This window comes from Prionailurus viverrinus, chromosome B2 (genome assembly GCF_022837055.1).
Source record: "Prionailurus viverrinus isolate Anna chromosome B2, UM_Priviv_1.0, whole genome shotgun sequence".
NCBI lineage: Eukaryota > Metazoa > Chordata > Mammalia > Carnivora > Felidae > Prionailurus > Prionailurus viverrinus.
The window spans coordinates 89,775,301-89,795,221 of record NC_062565.1 but is presented as its reverse complement, the minus strand read 5'-3'; the positions used below and the strand labels follow the sequence as shown (position 1 = coordinate 89,795,221).

The 19,921-nt window shown below is 44.9% G+C and overlaps 1 protein-coding gene across 8 annotated transcripts in view; it reads left to right on the top strand.

The window, feature by feature from the left end:
- The window catches only part of FAXC (failed axon connections homolog, metaxin like GST domain containing), a 101,190-nt gene that overhangs the window by 5,872 nt on the left and 75,397 nt on the right, over positions 1-19,921 (top strand). For 4 of the 8 annotated variants that reach the window (XR_007152106.1, XR_007152105.1, XR_007152104.1 and 1 more), the window contains exon 1: positions 15,409-15,747. The exons of 1 other annotated variant lie outside the window; for it this stretch is intronic. Coding sequence is in view for 3 of the 7 variants with exons in the window: in XM_047858354.1 (XP_047714310.1) it covers positions 15,482-15,747 (266 nt within the window). In the remaining 4 variants the exon portion in view is untranslated. Of the gene's footprint in view, positions 1-14,919; positions 15,127-15,408; positions 15,748-19,921 lie in introns of those variants that run through there. 3 more of the 8 variants (XM_047858355.1, XM_047858357.1, XM_047858359.1) reach the window with 3 other exon arrangements.

Below are 19,921 nucleotides of genomic sequence, written 5' to 3'. Positions count from 1 at the left end.
GAAGCAGGATCCGGGATCTGAGCTGTCAGCACAGAGCCCGATATGGGGCTTGAACCCATGAACTGTGAGATCACGACCTGATCTGAAGTTGGATGCTTAACCGACTGAGCCACCAGGCACCCCTCTCAGTGGTGCCTCTTGACCACCTGCCTCTTGACCACCTGCCTCTGTTAATAGAGTTGGCCAAGGCTAGTGAGTGTCCCCTAAATCTCTTCTTCCCTCTGTAGCAACAGGACCCCTTATTTTAGCTACATTTCTTGACCTTCCCTGAAGCTAGATGTGGCCATATAACTTAATTATGGCCAATGAGATGTTAGTGGAAATGGTATGTGAACTTCCACGAAGTGTCAGTAGAGAGAGTGCACTTTTTCTTGCCTTTCCTCCCTCCAGCTGGCTGAAAGGAGACATGGTGGCTTGAGTTGGAACAATCAGCTCAGACCCAGAGCTGGAGCACCAAGTCAGAGGAGCCTGATAAGTGCATTACTGTATCAGCCTGAGGCTGTCCTCCTCCAGACTTTGATGAAAAGAGAGAGTGGAGGTAGGGAGGAAGGGAACAAGAGAGGAAAGGGGAGAGAGAGAATGAATGAATATCAGCTTGTTTAAACTACGCCTGCAAGGGGCACCTGGGTGGCTCAGTCGGTTAAGCGTCCGATGGCTCAGGTCATGATCTCGCAGTTCTTGAGTTCAAGCCCCGTGTCGGGCTCTGTGCTGACAGCTCAGAACCTGGAGCCTGTTTCAGATTCTGTGTCTCCCTCTCTCTCTCTGACCCTCCCCCGTTCATGCTCTGTCTCTCTCTGTCTCAAAAATAAATAAACGTTAAAAAAAAAAAAACAAAACTACCGCTGCTTGCGTTTTCTATCACAGCTAAATCAAATCTTAGTTTATTATAGTTTGCCTTACCATAACATCCGAACCTAGAGTCAGTATTACCATTTAGTGGGTGGGAGTAAATAACCTAAACAAATATTTATTGAAGGGAAGATCCCTTGCAAAGGAAAGCAGTGATTTAGGGATCCTTACAAGAGTGGCCGACTTTAGGCACAGGGAGTCAGGACTACAGGGGCACTGGGAACAAGCTAAAAGAAACTGTCCATAAGGGAAAAGTCAAATCCAAAATGTGAGACATTCTACAAGTTACCTGACCCGTGCTGGGGTGTAGATTGAAAGTGATCAGTGCAATGCAAGAACTTTGATTGGATTTTGAATAGAACAGCAATCACAAATCACCTATAAAATATTTTTGAGACAATTGCATAAATTTGAACATAGACTAGATCTGAGATAACTTTATGGAATTACTATGAACTGTTTTTTTTTTTCTTCCTTTTTTTTTTTTTTTTAGAGAGAGAGCATGTGCGGACAGGGGAAGGGGCAGAGGGGGAGAGAGAGAGAGAGACAGAGAGAGAGAGAGAGAGAGAGAGATAATCTTAAGTAGGCTCCATGCTCAGTGTGGAGCCTGATGCAGGGCTTGATCCCGTGACCCTGGACCCTAGGATCATGACCTGAGCCAAAATCAACAGTCGGACACCGACTGAACCACCCAGGTGCCCCCATTATGAACTTTCTTATGTGTGATAACATTGTGTTTTTGAAAGACAGTGTCCTTATTCTTAGGAACTGCGTATAGTAGTTGGATATATAGGTTCTGAAAAACAAGATATCTGCAACTCTCATCCAAAGGATTTAAAAATGAAGGGGTGCTTGGGTGGCTCAGTCAGTTAAGTGTCTGACTTTGGCTCAGGTCGTGATCTCACAACCCATGAGTTTGAGCCCCATGTTGGGCTCTACGCTGACAGCTCAGAGCCTGGAGCCTCTTCAGATTCTGTGTCTCCCTCTGTCTCTGCCCCTCCCCCACTCACAATCTCTCTCTCTCTCTCTCTCTCAAAAATAAATAAACATTAAAAAAATTTTTAAAAACCCAAAGGGTTTAAAAATGAAAACAGGCCATATTGTTAGAAAAGGATAAGGAGAAAATGAGAACAGTGAATAAAGACAGGTTAAGTACCTTTCAGGAGTTTGGGAAAAGCTATATTTATTTAGGTTTCTGGGAGTGTGTATGTGCTTGTATATAAACACAGAGAAAGTATATGTAGTAACGTTACCAAATGGTGAATTTTGATGAAGGGTGTACATATAGTCATTGTACTAGTCCATCAATTTTTCTGTCATTTTGGAAGTTTCAAAATAGAGAAAATGTTAATGAATATTGTGATACTGAATTGGTCTAGCAAAGAAATTCTTCATCAACTAATGTGAATCCTGTCTCATACTGGTTTTTTTTTTTTTTTTTAATTTTTTTTTTTCAACGTTTATTTATTTTTGGGACAGAGAGAGACAGAGCATGAACGGGGGAGGGGCAGAGAGAGAGGGAGACACAGAATCGGAAACAGGCTCCAGGCTCCGAGCCATCAGCCCAGAGCCTGACGCGGGGCTCGAACTCACGGACCGCGAGATCGTGACCTGGCTGAAGTCAGACGCTTAACCGACTGCGCCACCCAGGCGCCCCAGCTCATACTGTTTTTTAAAAAGGATCCAGGGGCGCCTGGGTGGCGCAGTCGGTTAAGCTTCCGACTTCAGCCAGGTCACGATCTCGCGGTCCGTGAGTTCGAGCCCCGCGTCAGGCTCTGGGCTGATGGCTCGGAGCCTGGAGCCTGTTTCCGATTCTGTGTCTCCCTCTCTCTCTGCCCCTCCCCCGTTCATGCTCTGTCTCTCTCTGTCCTCCCCCCCAAAAAAAAAGGATCCATAAGTAATATTGGCCACTTATTGTAATCTTTTGCTTTTATGGAACACCAGACCTTGTGTGAAGGCCTCTTTGTGTATTACCTCATTTAAACTTCACAGCAGTCCCGTGAGGTAGGGACTGCTGTCCACTCCAGTTTCACAGGGCTATTAAACTGTGTTCAGCATTACACAACTATCAAGATGCAACTAGGATCTGAACCCAGGCAGTCTGATTCCTGAGCCTGTGACCTTCACTACTTTTATACTTGTCCCTGATATCTGTGACATTCTATGGTCATAGTAGTAGTATGACCACACACAACTGGCTTATTATCACATATCTGAATTGTCTGTAGGCAAGGTAACATCTTCAAGCATTTCAGTCAAACAGAGCTTCACAAGGTCTGTAGTCTGGGCTATTTGCCTTAGTTCTCTTAGAGCTTTGTTACATTTCTGTGACTATAACTACAAAATGCTACTAATTGCAACTTGATAAAATGCTTTAAAGACCCAGAATAAAATTATATCCTTACTTTCTATATTATAGCTACAGGTTTTGCTACTGTATTAATGATAAATGGAAGAAAAGTATTAAAATACTACATATCAAAAATATCTTAGTCAAGCAAAAAGTCACAGTGTTGGACACTGTTTGGAATGTCTTTATGATGTATACTAGGGACACTCGAGAGGGTTTCCATGCTACTGTTGACCTGGAACAACATTGAGAGGCATCAGGTAGAGATTAAGGGAGACTGCTGGTAACCAGGCACAGGGGCAAGTTATGCTTACTGGAAATACTTTTCAAACTTGGACTGGTGCGGTCCCTGCAATTCCATAAAACATATTTGTATCATTATAGGCTTACAGAAATAAGTCCAAAATCTGAGAATCCTAAGAAAATATGGATGTAGAAATAAAGATGGAAATAAGACCAAATGGAAGGAAGTACAACCAACACGTAATTGCTTTTATTAACTTAACAATGTGACTTTATTAGAAAGGAGATTCTTAGTTGATTATAATTAATGAGATGGAAATGCCGTGCAAGCCTTCTCTGTATCAAAAAAAAAAAAAAAAAAATCCTGACACTGAAGATTTGCATGAAAATCAAGCAAAGAATTTATTGTGAGATCAATAAAGCCTTTGTGTCCCAGCAAGAAAAGGATGAGCACTTATAAATGAGCCACTGTTTAGGAGCTAAAAGGCACCAGTTGGACCCAAAGAAAGAAAATATGTTCTCAAGATGATGCGGCAGAGCTGAGGGGGTGGGGGGGGGGGGGGGTGCGGGTGAAGAGTTACAAGGTAAATATGGATACCAGATGTTTCCATTTTGTTAGATTTGAGTTTTCGTTTCTTGTTGACAGAACCTAATGGACATAGAGCTCACTGATATCATGTGAGATCTCCATTTATTTTCCTAACTCTAAGACAGTCCCTGTGGTGTCTGAGGCCTACAGTCAGGCTTCTGAGGTTCCAGGAACCACTTGAAATAGGGCACAAAATTGTGTGTGTGACGAGGGCAGGGGGGTGGCACCTGGTTGGCTCAGTTGGTAGATCATACAAGTTTAGATCTTTGGGTCATGAGTTCGACCCCAGTTGGGCATGGAGCCTACTTAAAAAACAGACAAACATTTGTGTTTGTGTGCATGGAATTTTCTGCCGAGGATATTTCTATAGCCCTCATCAGAGTCTCAAAAGAATTTATGGCCACACAAAAAGGTTAAAATTTACTGTAGTAAAATACTGCAGTGGGAAACATAGTCTTTACTTGGCAGAGTATGTCAGGAAAAGAAAAATATGGTCACTCCATCTTTTGCCTGTACCTGTAAAAGTGAACATGAAGACTGTCAAAAGTTGTGAAAGGCAAAAACTGGGATATTTAAATTGCCTCTTTTTGTTTGTTTGTTTGTTTAGTAGGCTGTATGCCCAATGTGGGGCTGGAGCTCACAACTCCTAGATCAAGAGTCGTGTGCTCTACTGACTGAGCCAGCCAGGTGCCCCATTTTTGGTCATTCTTTGATATTGAATCAAAGAGATGTTCTGGGATTCTGTTTTTTAGACTTAGTTTGTCCGGATGGCATGATGGAGGGCCAGTCTGAATTAATGAACAATCAGATTTCTGCAATATTTAAAGAATTCCGACTCATAAAAAAGATTGCTGATTTTTAATAGAGATAAATAGATTAATAGGTAGATGGCTAGGTGGATGGATGAATGGATGAGAAACACTCAACTACATTATCAAAGAGCTTAAGGGAAGGGCTTCGATGCAGTGTGACCCCCAAGCAGCTCACCTCTCTGCCCTCAGCCACCCCACCCTCACACGTACCACAAGGAGGCACGCAGACCCACCTCCTAGTGACAGGCCTTTACCCTTGCAGGCCACTGTTTATTTACTTGAGCACCCACAGACCCATCAGTTTAGGATCCAGAACTTTCCCTGAGAACCAACCAAAGGAGGCTGAAACTTAACCCTTCTAGAGGCAAATCTCTCTGTGCTCCCGAGATGACAAACTGACCCGTTCCAGCCCAGGTGTTACTGCTCCAGGGACCTGCTGGGGACAGACATTTTTAACATTCATTCTTGTAGCCCAGTAAGGGTCCCTGCTAACCACAGTCACTGCCCAGGATTTAGACACCCCATACCGAATCTTTTCTATAATCTCTACTCAAGACTGTTTCTTGAGTTCTTCTTGTCTGACTCAACCTCCCCTCTTCTACACTTCCTGCTGCAACCTCTAAGCCACCTTTCATGATTTACCAATTGCCCTATTTCTCAAGCCTTCATCGAAGTTTTCTTTACCTCCTACTTTGACCTCTGAGGACTTGATTTCATCTGGAGCCATTTTGAGAGGAAGTTTCCCGTTCTCAGAGTTGAGAGATGGGAGTTTGTGTCCTCTTTACTCATGGCTTATTACTCTGTGTCACAAAGCTCTTGTGTCTCCAAGCCTCAAGTCTAGCTGTCCTGTCCTCACTACTCTGCTGCCATTCCCCACTTCTGGTCACTCCCTTCAATCACAGCATCTTTTTTTTTTCCTTCCCCTTCCCATGTTCTCCCATTTTTCTGAGAAACTTCAATGTTTATGTGGATGGTTTGTGTCCTACCTCAGCAGCAACAGAACCTTGTCTCTAGAGGCTTCTACCTTCATGGACACCCCCAGCACTTGAAGTCACCTAATAGTATCTGAAATTGTGGACTGAAACATCCCAGTCTGAGGAGGAAGCCTGTCTAAAACTATGATAGAAAACCAAGAAGCCATAGAAGAAAAAAAAAAAAAAAAGGAAAAATAACAAGCTGGGAAAATATTTGCAAATCAATTCATAGTTTTTTTTTTCCAATTAGAAGCTCATATAAACCAATTAAAAAGTTCTTATAACCCAGTAAAAAATGAAGAGTTCACTGAAAAGTCAGTACAAATGTATTTTAAAGAAATGCACCCAACCTCACACATAACAAGAGAAACGTAAATTTAAAGCCAAAATGAGGGGCACCTGGGTGGCTCGGTTAGGCATCTGACTCCAGCTCAGATCATGATCTCACGGTTCGTGAGTTCAAGCCCTGCGTTGGGCTCTGCGCTGACAGCTCAGAGCCTGGAGCTGCTTTGGATTCTGTGTCTCCCTCTGTCTCTGTCCCTCCCCTGCTCACACTCTGTCTCTCTCAAAAATAAATAAACATTAAAATAATTTTTTTAAACCAAATGAGACACTTTTCTCACCTACCAAATTAGGAATGATCGAAGGATTTAAGAAAATGTGTGGTAAGGGGACATATGAGGAAACAGTTTCAAAACTATTGAGAGTTTAAATTGCCCTCTATGCAGGGCAATATGGCAATATATATCATAATTATAATGCATGGCTCCTTTGACCCAGAAATTCCACTTCTAGAAATATAAACGTATGCAGAAGTGTGTGTGTATGTGCATGTATAACCACTATATTCTGTGCAACTATAGAAAAAAAGAATCAGGAAGCTTAGAAGTTCCATATTTAAGATAAAAAGGAAAAGAAAGTAATGTGCAGGAGAGGCAGTTAATGATACAAATTTGTGTAAAAATAATTTAAAACAATATATGCATATATATAGGTACATGTATGTATAGAAAATGCTTTTGTAATGCATGGAATGTCTCTAGGAATAAACACAGAAGGTGATGGCTATATTTGTGTCTGGGGAGGGGAACTGGGTAACAAGAACAAAGTTAGGAGGGCGACTGTGTGTCTTAGAATCCCAGCAAGAGGGGCCCCTGAGTGGCTCAGCTGATTAAGCGTCTGACTTCGGCTCATGATCTCTCAGTTCCATCATCTCTCAGTTCAAGCCCCAGCACACTTCGGGATCCTCTGTCTCTCTCTCTCTCTGCCCTTGCTCTGCCTCACTCTCTCTCTCTCTCTCAAAAATAAATAAACATTAAAAAAAGAGAAAAGAATCCTAGCAAACAACTGAAAGCACACTTAAAGTGGGTATTTTGAAGAGGGGCAAAAAAAGGACTATTTACAAAACTGCACCCCAGGGAAGGCAGCAGCAGAAGTCATTACCATGGCTCCTGCTGAAGGTGTGTGGACTTTCCTGAAACCCACAGAAGGTGGCAGTGTAGAGGGACCTGCGTGATAGGAACCACGGCCCTATGGTGACTACAGGAGAAGACACTATGGCTTACTCACAGCTTCCCTACTCTCCTCCTGCCTTCCAACCTCTGTCATGGGGCAAACCGTATGAAGGACGTTTCTGTGCATACAACCAAAAGCCACAGTGCAAGGAAATCATTGATGTCCTTCATGAAGTCCAGCCTCTGGGGCGAGGAGCAGGGTGGAGAAGAGAGCACATCTGGAGGCAAGGGGAGAGTCCTGGCAGAGAGATCTACCTTTCATTGCATTCTTCTTTATAGCTGTTGAATTTTGCACTGTTTGCGTATTTATATTAAAAATAAATTACATAATCTCTTAAAGAATGGAGAAATATTTATTTCCCCCTCCAACGATCACCTTTGCTTTCCGCTTTCACAGCCAAATTCATGACAGGTGTTACCTACACTTACCTGCTTCCCTTCATTTTTCCTTTTTTTTTCTTTTTAATTTTTTTAACATTTATTCATTTTTGAGAGACAGAGGGAGACCAAGTGTGAGTGGGGGAGGGGCACAGAGAGAGAGGGAGACACAGCATCTGAAGCAGGCTCCAGGCTCTGAGCTGTCAGCACCAAGCCCAGTGCAGGGCTCAAACCCATGAACCGTGAGATCATGACCTGAACCAAAGTTGGACGCTTAACTGACTGAGCCACGCAGGTGCCCCATCATTCCTTCATTTTTCAAACCTAGCTTCTATTCCCTTGACACTTGAATGTGCTTGGCCACCAAGATCAGTAATGTTAGTGCTTCTGGCTAAATTTATTTTACTCTACTTTTTGGGAACATGTAACACTACTGATCCCACTTCATACTTTCTTGAGACACCTTGGTTTTTGCAGCCCCAACACCCATCTGGCTTCCTTCCTGGCCCTTTCTCCTTCTCAATGTCCTGGATGGGTCTGTCTTCCTTAGGCCATCACTAGATGTGTTGTTTTCAGGGTTCTATCCTTGGCCCTCTCTCCTCTCACACAGCATTGAACTTCACATTCTCATATCTACTCTTTTTGCCTTTAATGACCCCCAGACATTTCGATCTTGGGCCCAAATCTCTTTTCTAAACCTCACAGTTGGAGACATCTCCATTTGAGCATTCTACGGGCTGTTATGGGCTGAATTCTGTTCCCTTAAAATCCATATGTTGAAGTACCTCAAAATGCGGCTGTATTTGGAGATAGATCTTCAAAGAGGTAATTAAAGTAACGTGAGGTCATTAGGGTAGACCTAATCCAATATGCCTAGTGTTTTTATAAGAAGAGGAAATTAGGACACAGACATACAGAGGAAAGACCATATAAAGACACAGGGAGAATATGGCCATCAGAAGAAATCAACCCCACCAGCACCATGATCATGGACTTCTAGCCTTTAGAACTATGAGGAAATAAATTTCTGTTGTTTAAGCCACCCAGGGTATGGTACTTTGTAATGACAGACCTAGCAAACGAATGCACTGCCCCAGCTCAAAATCTCTAAACTCTTTCCTTCTTTCTTTCCTTGTTTCCTCCTTTGTTTCTTTTTTCTTTTCTTTTCTTTCTTTTTTTCTTTCTTCTTTCTTTCATCTTTTTTGAGAAAGAGAGAGAAAGTGCTGGAAGTGAGTAAAGGGCAGAGAGAGAGGGAGAGAGAGAGAGAATCCCACAAGAGGCAGACAGAGAGAGAGAGAGAGAGAGAGAGAAGTGGAGCTCATCTGAAGTGGGGCTTGTGTTTGCCTGAAACAGGGCTCGAGCTCAGCTGATGGGGGACTTGAACTAATGAACTGTGAGATCATGACCTGAGCCAAAGTCAGATGCTTAACCAACTGAGCCGCCCAGGGGCCCTCCAAACCCTTCTTGTGACCCACCTTCTCAATTGCCCATCACTCATCTGAGCCTAGTTATTATTTGCATATCTTTTCTCAGCATCAACTCCATTTTGCAGAAAATGTTTTCTAATAGTTACATAAAGATTTAGAAGATGCTCACATCCAGCCAATCAGAAAGTAGACAGGCAAAGTCACCTTATGGTGATATACTGGCTTTCAGCTTTAATGTTGGTGAAGATTCAGGGTATCTGGGTAGGGTGGTATTAGATCTCTTCTCCACAAGTCAAGCCAAGAAAGCAGAAGCTTTACAATAAAATCTAGGGAAACATTATCAATTCAATTGTTTATTTTTTGAATAACATTTTAATTTTTAATATTTTAGAGATATTTTAATAAAGTGGCATCTTAAACTTTATTATGTAAGACCAGCAATAGTACCAACATCACATCCACTTATTACCCCAGCAGCAAGGCCTTAAATCTTTTAAACTATATTTTGAAACATAAAGTATCATACTTACATGAAAATTTTTTCAAGTGTCAATGAAATTTATAAAAACATTGTATTCATTTGTTTGTGCTCTTTGTGTTGGCACCTGAAAAAGGTGCTCTGCTAACACTAATCTCCTAGGATCCTGTGTTCTCCCCCTTTTCTCCCCTACCACTTCCCCCCACCCCCAACTCTCCTGCCCCGTGACTTCTTCTGTCACCTTATAGCACTTAGGCTAGGACCTCTCACAAGGAATGTGTATTACTTTCTCTTCTAATTGCTCTTCTTGAGTCTTGATTCATTTTCTCCCCATGTCTGATTCTGCTGCATACACCCTTTTATATGTATGTCTGGTGTCCAAACTCATCGTGAACTGTGGCTTGATTGAGTTGATTAAGAACATGCATCATCCCAACAGGTGCCCTCCTCAATACCCATCACCCACCCTCCACTCCCTCCCACCACCCTCCATCAACCCTCAGTTTGTTCTCGGTTTTTAACCAATTTGACAATAAATTACATATTAAAAAAAAAAAGAAAGAAACCCTGTCACATGCTACAACATGGATGAACCTTGAGGACATTATGCAAAGTGAAATAAAGCCAATCACAGAAAAAAAAAAAGAACATGTAAAAGATATGAAATCCAAAGGAATGATATAAAATTCAATATTTTTGCTTTGGAAGTCCTATTAAACTGCTTTGGAAGTCCTATTAAACTAATATTAAAACCAAAAATAAACACTTGCCAATTGAAAAAAAAAAAGAACATGGGTTGGGGTGGTCCCTTTTGGGCAGACTCTTGGATCCTCCTCATAAGCCAGTGGTCTAGACCGCTATTTTTTTTTTTTTTAACATTTATTCATTTTTGAGAGTGAGAGAGACAAAGCGTGAGTGGGGGAGGGGCAGAGAGAGAGAGGGGGAGACACAGAATCCAAAGCAGGCCCCAGGCTCTGAACTGTCAGCACCAAGCCGGACACGGGACTTGAACTCACGGAGTCCAAGATCATGACCTGAGCTGAAGTCTGACGCTTAACCCACTGAGCCACCCAAGCGCCCCTGGTCTAGACCACTGTTAATCAAAGTATGGTTTAGTCTTACCAGGAAGATTGTTAAAAATACAGAATTTCAGACCTCACACCAGAACTACTGAGTTAGAATTTGTATGTTAAGGGACACCTGGGTGGCTTAGTTGGTTAAGTGGCAGACGCTTGATTTCAGCTCAGGTCATGATTTCATGGTTCATAAGATTGAGACCCCGTTGGGCTCTTTGATGAAGTGTGGAGCCTGCTTGGGAGTCTCTCTTTTTATCTGCCCCTCCCCTGCTTCCTCTCTCTCTCTCAAAATAAATAAAATAAACATTAAAAAAATAATTTGTATGTTAAAAAGATGCCATGTATTTCATATGCAAGCTAATGTTTGCACACTAATGTTGGAGAAGAACCGATCAATTGTTTCTTATTTGATCATAATGGCAGAGCTCCAGCTGATACATATACAAGTTCGGGAAGCACTGATTTACTTGTCCCTTGTCATATTGTCATGGCGAAGCATAACATAGGCATAGCAATATTGGCATAAGGAGCTGTCTGAATCCACCTTTCTCAAAAGGTGACAGTATAACTGGTAGGCATTGAGGCTTTAGAACCATCGGATTTAGACATAGTTCAGAACAGAATGGTGTAAAGAAGGATTGCCATGGACAGGGCACCAGCCCTGGCACTTGAGAAATACCCCAAGTGGTAGGAAGCTCAAAGAGCTCCTGGTGTGAGACACTGGGTTTGAATCTTGGCTGTATCATTACCTAGCTGTGGGAATTGAACTTGTTAATTTATGTCTCTTTGCCTCACTTTTCTCATTTGTAAATGGATTGGCAATACTTATCTAATACAGGTTGTTTTGAAAAGTTACTGAAAAAAATATCGACAGACGGGTGTTCAATAAGTATTAGTCCCTTCCCTTTTCCTGTCTTGTAAAACCTCAATTAGAATTAGTGAAACAAAGCCCTTGAGAAAGAAAAATAATAAGATCCCTCTAGCGTGGAGCTTATATCCATGGTTATGACACCAAGGCAGTCAGAATTGATGGCGGTTGCGGAAGGGGTGGAGTGAAGATGTCCATCTGGCTCCCACGGTCTTCATACCATTTCTGTAGCTGAAGGAGTCCTAGGAGGGGAGCTGGAAGGCAGACATATTTAGTTCCCTATACCTTCACCCTGTAGGGCACGGTTCCTACACAGCCCCTGGGGATTCAGCCTGGGATCTGGCTCTACACAGGGGGTTCTGAGGGGCCATTCTTTGAAGAGTCCATCTCCTCAGCTCCTCTGTTAACCCAGTCCTGTTCAGTTCCCCTCTGGCTGTTAGTTACACCACCACCACTGCTCTGGGGCTGAGTCCCTGCCTCCCTTCCTTCTCTTTGTGGCTGGATTGCACCCCTTTGTGGAGCAGCTTTTCCATGTAGGACTCAGTCTGATCTTGCACAAAGTTTGGCTAAGGCTTGCATGGCTGCTGTGCCTTCACAGCTATAGATGCTTTCCTTTTCCTCAGAGCCTTGTTCTCACGTTCTCATACCAAACTTCTGTCCACCTCTTGTATCTATTGACTCCTCAGAGATTCCTGCCTCCTTTCACCTTAGAGAATTAAAAAAAAAAATTTTTTTAGGGGTACCTGGCTGGCTCAGTCGTTTTAGTGTCCAACTTCGGCTCAGGTCATATCTCACAGTTCACAAGTTCGAGCCCCGCGTTGAGCCCCGAGTCAGGCTCCGTGCTGACAGCTTGGAGCCTGGAGCCTGCTTCAGATTGTGTCTCCCTCTGTCTGTCTCTTCCCCCGCTTATGCTCTCTCAAATATAAATTAACGTTAAAAAATTTTTTTTAACGTTTATTCATTTTTGAGAGACAAAGAGGGACAGAGCATGAATGGGGGAGGGGCAGAGAGAGTGGAGACACAGAATCCGAAGCAGGCTCCAGGCTCCGAGTTGTCAGCACAGAGCCCGATGCAGGGCTTAAACCCACAAGCCTTGAGATCATGACCTGAGCCGAAGTCGGACGCTTAACCGACGGAGCCACCCAGGCGCCCCTTAAAATTTTTTTAAAGTTTATTTATTTTGAGACAGAAAGAGAGAGCATGTGCGTGTGTATGCGTGTGTGCTTGCACACACCCCCACAGACAAACAGACACGCACACGTGGGGCAGGGGCAGAGAGAAGGAGAGATAGAATCCAAGGCAAGCTCTGAGTCGCCATCATGGGAGAGCCTGATTCAGGGCTCGAACTCAAGAACTGTGATATCACGACCTGAGCCAAGATCAAGAGCCCACCACTTTGTGCCACCCAGGCGCCCCTGCCTCCTTTCACTTTTATACAAGCTGAGTTTTAATAATCTTTCTTCTCTGTCACAGGTCTAAAAGCTAACTTTTAATCTGCATCAGATTAAGATTATATTCTAGTTTTTCTCACAGAATTTATTTACACATGCATCTAAAAATAGTTCACCTCATGGTGTCTCTGAAAATGTAAACCACACTTGAACCAAAGGCCACATAATGTTCAAAGAGGATCTGACAAGTCCAGGAATGTCCACAGGCCACCAAGAGTGAGTGGGGTAGGTTGGCCTACCAGAAGAGCTGTGACAGTAAAATGCAGTAAGTGGCTCTTGGGATCAGACCATTCAGCTTAGTCTGGTTTCTAACTTGTTTCCCAGACACAGATTTTGCCAGTATTGATTCTCTCTTTTGCCTTCCATGAAGGCTTCACTGAAGGTAACTTATGCTCATCCCCATGACTGAACCTAGACACTCAGTCATAGAGCTCAGTACCGAAAAACAAACGGTTACTTTTTAAATATTGGGTCAACATTTAATGGGAGCAAAGGCTGAGTGCTCTGTGGAAGGTCACAGAAGAAGAATGAAGAATGGCTGGTGTCAGCTCCTTGTCTCATCTGGGCACAGAGCATTTCTGCTCTGATCCCGAACCTACCCACTCTGCTTCTTGTGAACGAGGCCCCGAAGCCTTCTGGTCCTTCTCCCTGGAGGAATCTGGTGACCACCTGTGTCACTCCAGCAGGCCCTTGGGTTTCACTCCCACAACCTGCTCAAAGGAGTTCCACTTCTGAGTACACACACTCCTTCTTCCGGAGAGGTCAGGGGTACCTACACACTGCTGTATGGGACCCCTCCCCAATCCTGTTTAGTACCTCCCATATCTCCTTCAGGCTGGCAAAAAGTCCATGTTTTAGGAATATGACAGCATTCCCTGCTCTTCTAAAGGGCTGATGTGGCAGCGGAAGTAGAAGGGAAGGGGGAGCTTTCCTTCACTCCAGTGTCCGCCCTCTCAGGAAAAAGCTTGGAGGATTCCCACATCCATCCTTTCACCTTGGGAGTGATAGATAAATCCCCGACTTGAATTTCTTTTTCAGTTCCTCCAAACAATTTTAAGCTATCCATGCTCTTGCTAAAATTCATGTGTATATCATAAAACCATGAAACATGACCCTATTGTTTGGACTTATGATCTTTTTAAGTTTATTTATTTTGAAAGGGAGAGAGAGAGAGAGAGAGAGAGAGAGAGAGAGAGAGAGAGGAAGCGCACAGAGACAGGGAGAGAGAGAATCCCAAGCAGGCTCCACCCTGTCAACTCAGAGCCTGATGCAGGGCTCAAACCCGCAAACTGTGAGATCTTGACCTGAGCCCAAGAGTCCCACGCTGCATTGACTGAGCCACCCAGGTGCCCCTAGATTTACGAACTTTTAAAAATGAAATTAACCATGAAGTTAATGGAAGAAAATTGAAAACACACACACAGACACACACACACACACACACACACACACACACACACACACACACACAGAGTTTGCGAGATTTTCTGCACCGAAAAGAAAAGGAAAACAAACCAAAACACCCCACCTCTGCGGGTTCTCCCCATAATGACTTCAAAGGGGGAAAGACTTGAGCTGGGTCTGCCAGAGGGGAAATCTCTCTAGGGTGCATTGTTGCTGTTACTTGTCAAACCAGACAAGCTCTCCTCTCCGTGAGCACATGGCCAAAGCCTAGGTAACTGTGCCCTGTAATAAGAGTGTTTTTATAAATTATGCAAATACACAGCGCCTTCCTGATGGCCAGAACAATCTTAATTCCCGACCTTAATCCGGGCGCTCGTTCCCAGCCCCCGCCGGGTGGCGTCTCCTGCCTGCCACTCGGCGCGGCCTCAGGTGAGTCCCGCGCGCTCCCGGCTCTCCGGCCTGCGGGAGGGGCTGGAGCGACGGCGGAGGGCGGGCCGGGGCTTGGGGGGGACCGAGATCCGGTCCCTGACTGCAGCTTCCTCCCGGCGGAGCCGCATTTCCAGGCACCTCCGCAGCCCTACCCTCGAACGCCGAGCCGTTCCCGGCCGTGCCGCCTGGAGGCGCGGAGCCCGCCGGGCGCGCCCAGCCCTGCAGCTCCGGCCGGGGCGGAGGCCGCCGGACCGCGGAGATGCGGGGCGGGGGCAGGGCGCGGGGTAGGTGACTTTATCCCGCCTCTGTTTCCCTGCCCCGGGGAGCAATGACATCATGCGGCCTTCTCCAGGCGCCGACACAAAGAGCGGCGCGGAGAGGCCGCTGCGGGGGGAGCCGGCGGCCGCCGCTGCCGCCTAGGGCCCCGGGGCCCCGCCGGCCAGGCCCGCCGCCCGCGGCCCTCGTCCTTCCTGCTCCTTCGCCGCCGCCGCCGCCGCCACCGCCGCCGCCGCCTCGGTCGCCTCCGCCCGCGCCGCCCGCGCCCCCAGCGCGCCGCTGAGCCCGCGCCGGGCCGCGCCGGCCTCTTCCCATGCGGGCGGCGCGGGCCCTGGGAGGGGCGCCCGCAGCCAGCCGCGCAGCATGCACTGGGGGGTTGGCTTTGCCTCGTCCAGGCCGTGCGTGGTGGATCTGAGCTGGAACCAGAGCGTCTCCTTCTTCGGCTGGTGGGCCGGGTCCGAGGAGCCCTTCTCCTTTTATGGGGACATCATCGCTTTCCCTTTGCAGGATTACGGTGGGATCATGGCAGGGCTGGGCTCCGATCCCTGGTGGAAGAAAACACTTTACTTGACCGGGGGAGCTTTGCTGGCCGCAGCTGCGTATCTGCTCCACGAACTCCTGGTCATTAGGTGAGCCGTAGAGAGGGCCCCGCGCAGGGGCGCCGAGAGGGGCACCTGGCCAGGGCAGGGCTGACGCGAGGGGGGACCGTGCCAGCCTCTCGGTCACGCCGCCCAAAATGCCCAAGAATCCTGCCCTTACCTTTCCCTAGAGGCAGTCCGTGGTCACCTGCCCTGAGGGGCAGTTCGGAGTTAACGGGAGAATTAACCCGGTACTGGGAGGGAAAAACATTGGTCTCCCAATCCTTCGGCGCTAAAAGCAAAAATTCTCTGGGTTGTTGTGGAGCAAAATAGTCTGTTATGAAATGCCCTTAGTAAGATCCTAAGTGCAATGTTTGCAACAATAGAACTAGGCCTTGTAGAAATATTAAGTTACACTTTTATGAAATGCCTTATTTGTTTATAGGTAATAATGCTGGAATGTTAACCACTAACCTTATCTTTTACTAGTTCTCCACTATACTTCCCCATCTGTCAACATCATCAAAAGGCTGAAATTGCAAAAGCTTCCAGAGACCTCCGGGTCCCTGTTAAAGAGGCATGGTCAATTGTAGTGGTGTGCAGGTTTGATGCAGCCTTAACCTGGTTATCTGCTGATCAGGTATTTAACGCTAAGCACCATATTCCGGTTTCAGTGCCATTGTTGTGTGAACAGTAGAAGATCCGAGGACAGCACTAGCACATGGGCGTGTTTGACAGGAACACGGGAGTCACCCAGTGCCGTAAACAGTTTCATCTCCTGCCGCAGAATGTTTACAGGACTGACTCGGAAATACCAGGAAATGGAGGCCCCTACTGTTGGTACATCCAGAACGACATGAGATCTTTGAGTAGGGTAATAATATAGGCTCCTGGGATGGTCCTTTGGCTTGTGGATACATCGATTTATGGTTAAAATTTCCATGCGTTTGAGCCCTCTGTCCCCGGGAGAAGGCCAGAAGCAAGCGGTTCTCAGTAGCTCAGAAAATCCTTCGGCCAGTATTTTTTAAATAGCGAGAAATGTGTTCACACTGCCCTTTTCCAGCGGGGGAATCCTACACAATAGGCTATAAACAAAGACAGTGACAGGTGACCTTTAACAGGCCTGTGGGGATTCCTGGGCATGGTGACAGGCTAACGTGGGTATTTTGAATATTTCTAGTCTTTGAGAGGGTGGGAAATCATTTAGGTCTGAGGGAAGTACTGGCTTTCACTATTATTTAGCTATAATTGCGAAGTTTTATCTTGAACGTATTATATACATTGAATTCTCTCAGTACAGTGCCTTGAATCATCTAGTTGAACCAAGTAAAAAAATTGTAAGTGGATTATTTCTCTAGATCATTTCCTACTAGTTTTAGAACTCTATTCCAAGTTAGGAGGCAAGCTGTATGAACAACTAAAACATTTGTGCAGTACTTTAAACAGTAACCCAGTTGTTTCTCAGTTATCTTCCAGCCCAAAGCCTTTTCGGGATCCAGAACTGTGTGACTTCTCACCTGTTTAACACTTTGTGGAGGGGGTGAAGGCATAGCTTCATAGAACCAGCTCTAAACCTTGCTTTAATGACCTTGCAGAAATAGGGAGTAGCCCAGAGCTCATCCTGAGAGCAGGCCACGCTGGTGTGGTTGCTGGACAAGGAAGACTTTCTGCCCACAGAAGTGTCCTTCCCCACTTAGTGGACTACTTGGATACTTACTTAGATTGAGGCGTGTTTAATCCTTGGTTGATTCACTTTTGTTTCTTGACAAATGTTTAAACCCTGGGTAGGAAATATGTTATAACGGGGTAGACAACCCTGTTATTATGCACATAATAAAAATGGCTGCCTGTTTTTGATCCCTTAGTAGGGACTCTTCATAGAAGTGCTTTCCTTGCACTTATTTATCCCTCACAGCTCTCGTTGGATGTTTGATTCCCATTTCGTAGATAAGGAGAGTACAGCTGAGGGAGGTTAAAACACTTGCCCAAGATCACACAGTAAGAGTAGTAGAATCCAGACCTGGGAATGTGTGTCTGTGGAGTCTGTACTTTTTTACCACTGGCTCCTAGAAAGTACCGATGTGAAATAAACTTGGATGGAGGAAGAGGAGGAGAAATGTAGAGAACTGGGGCATTGCTCAGGCAAGCGAGGCCTGTGGCGGGGACCAGAGTTTTTGACAGCCTCTAGTGGCACAAAAAGATAGGGGGGAAAGACCGAGCAAGGTCTGGAACTGACCATCGGAGGTCACAAGACAGAAACTTCCATTTAGGATGAACTTTAAGTTTCAGTTGTCTCAGTTTAAGCAAAACCAAACAATCCGGAATATGCAGGATGGAAAATACACCTGGAAAAGATCACAATGTCTGAGGTCATGGGCAACGGTAAAGTCGTGACCACTTGAATTTTCTGCTGCATGGACTTAACCCCAGTGTATGGCCAGGTCTCCAGTGTCTAAAGGAAAGCTGGCCAGTGAGAATTATTTAGGGAGTTAAATTCATGAGTATAAAACCAAAGGAGTAGTTTGGATTTTGTGCATGCTTTTCCCGCTGCAGTATTTTAAAACAAATATTGCCTCAACCCTCTACTTTATTTCCTTGAGTGGGGATAGCCTAGCAGTTATCTTAAATTCAATCCATTTGGAAATGTGTTGTGTGTAAAGTGAATGACTAAGTGATGATTTCGTTGTTGGTAGCTCATTTGCACGTTGGGCACTTGGGCTCAGCCTGCCCTAGAGAACTTAGGGAATGACAGCAGCCCACAGGTCCACCAACACCTGACCTCCATACACAAACCGCTCATCAGCTGTACACAGAGGCATTGTCATCTGTGACAGCCTTCATGTTGGGAGGAGGGGCTAGTTTTGCTGCTCTGTGGGTATTCTTTCTTTTTTAAGATATTGTATTTTATCTATTTTTTAAAGCTTGTTTGTTTATTTATTTGTGAGCGCAAGCAGTGGAGAGGAGCGGAGAGAGAGAGAGACAAACTCCCCACACAGGGCTCTAACTCACGAAACTGTGAGATCATGACCTGAGCCACAGTCAAGAGTCGGATGCTTAACCGACTGAGCCACCCAGGCTCCTGTAGATGACCTCTTATACAGGTCTCATTATAAGGCCACTTTAGAAAATACAGCTATGTAGGTGTTTTATAAAATACCTGCTCCTCTGATCCTAAGTTAGAGAGTAGTTCCTGCTGTGTGGAAGAAGGGCTCTGGAGCCAGAGTGGGTTCAAACTAACTTTGCTTTTAACCATGTAACCTTGAATATGAGAGTAAGCTTCTGGGCTACATGGTTTTCTCATCTGTAAAATGGGGATAATAACAGTAGCCTTTCTTATAGAGTTAATTGAGTTGAATGTGAAATGCTTAGAACAGAGTTTGACATGTCAGAAAGCATTCTGTAAAAGTTGGCCATCATTAGCTATTATAACTTTTATTAGAAAGTTCCAGGCTTGAGCGACCTGAGTCAAACTGGCTGTTTTGGTCAAATTAACTAAGAAATTGCCCATTTCAGTGTACTGCTTAAGACCTTGGGATCTGGAGGGGTGCCTGGGTGGCTCAGTCGGTTCGGCTTCCACTTTCAGCCCAGGTCATGATCTTGTGGTTCGTGAGTTCGAACCCCATGTTGGGCTCTGTGCTGACAGTTCAGAGCCTGGAGCCTGCTTCAGATTCTGTGTCTCCCTTTCTCTGTCCTTCCCCTGCTCACGCTCTATGTCTCTCTCTCAAAAATAAACATTAAAAAAAAAAACTAAGACCTTGGGATCTGGAGCTATTAATGACCTGATCTTAAAATGATATTCCTTGGACAAGTTATTTAACCTCTGTTAAGCTTCAGTTTCTTTACCTACTGTATGATACACTAAATTTAAACCCTAACAATATCCACTCGGTGGTGTTACTGTCAACATGAAATAAAATAATATGCATGATGTATACAAAGTCATCGCCATATGCTTGTCACATCCATTCTTATTATGAGATGGCCCAAGTTAACCATTAGAATTAGATGTTTCTGGCCAGTGGACCAGAAGATTTTATATTTATCTCCCCTCTTAACAATTCTTAAATTTTGCCTGGCTAATTTACATGAAAATACCACCCTGTGACTTGAATTATTCGCCTGGACAAAATCAGCTAATTGTCAAATCTAGTTCACGCTCTCTAGGAATAGTCTAAGTGGCTCCTTGATTTTAGTATCTGACCTCCCCTGCCTTTCATCTAGATGA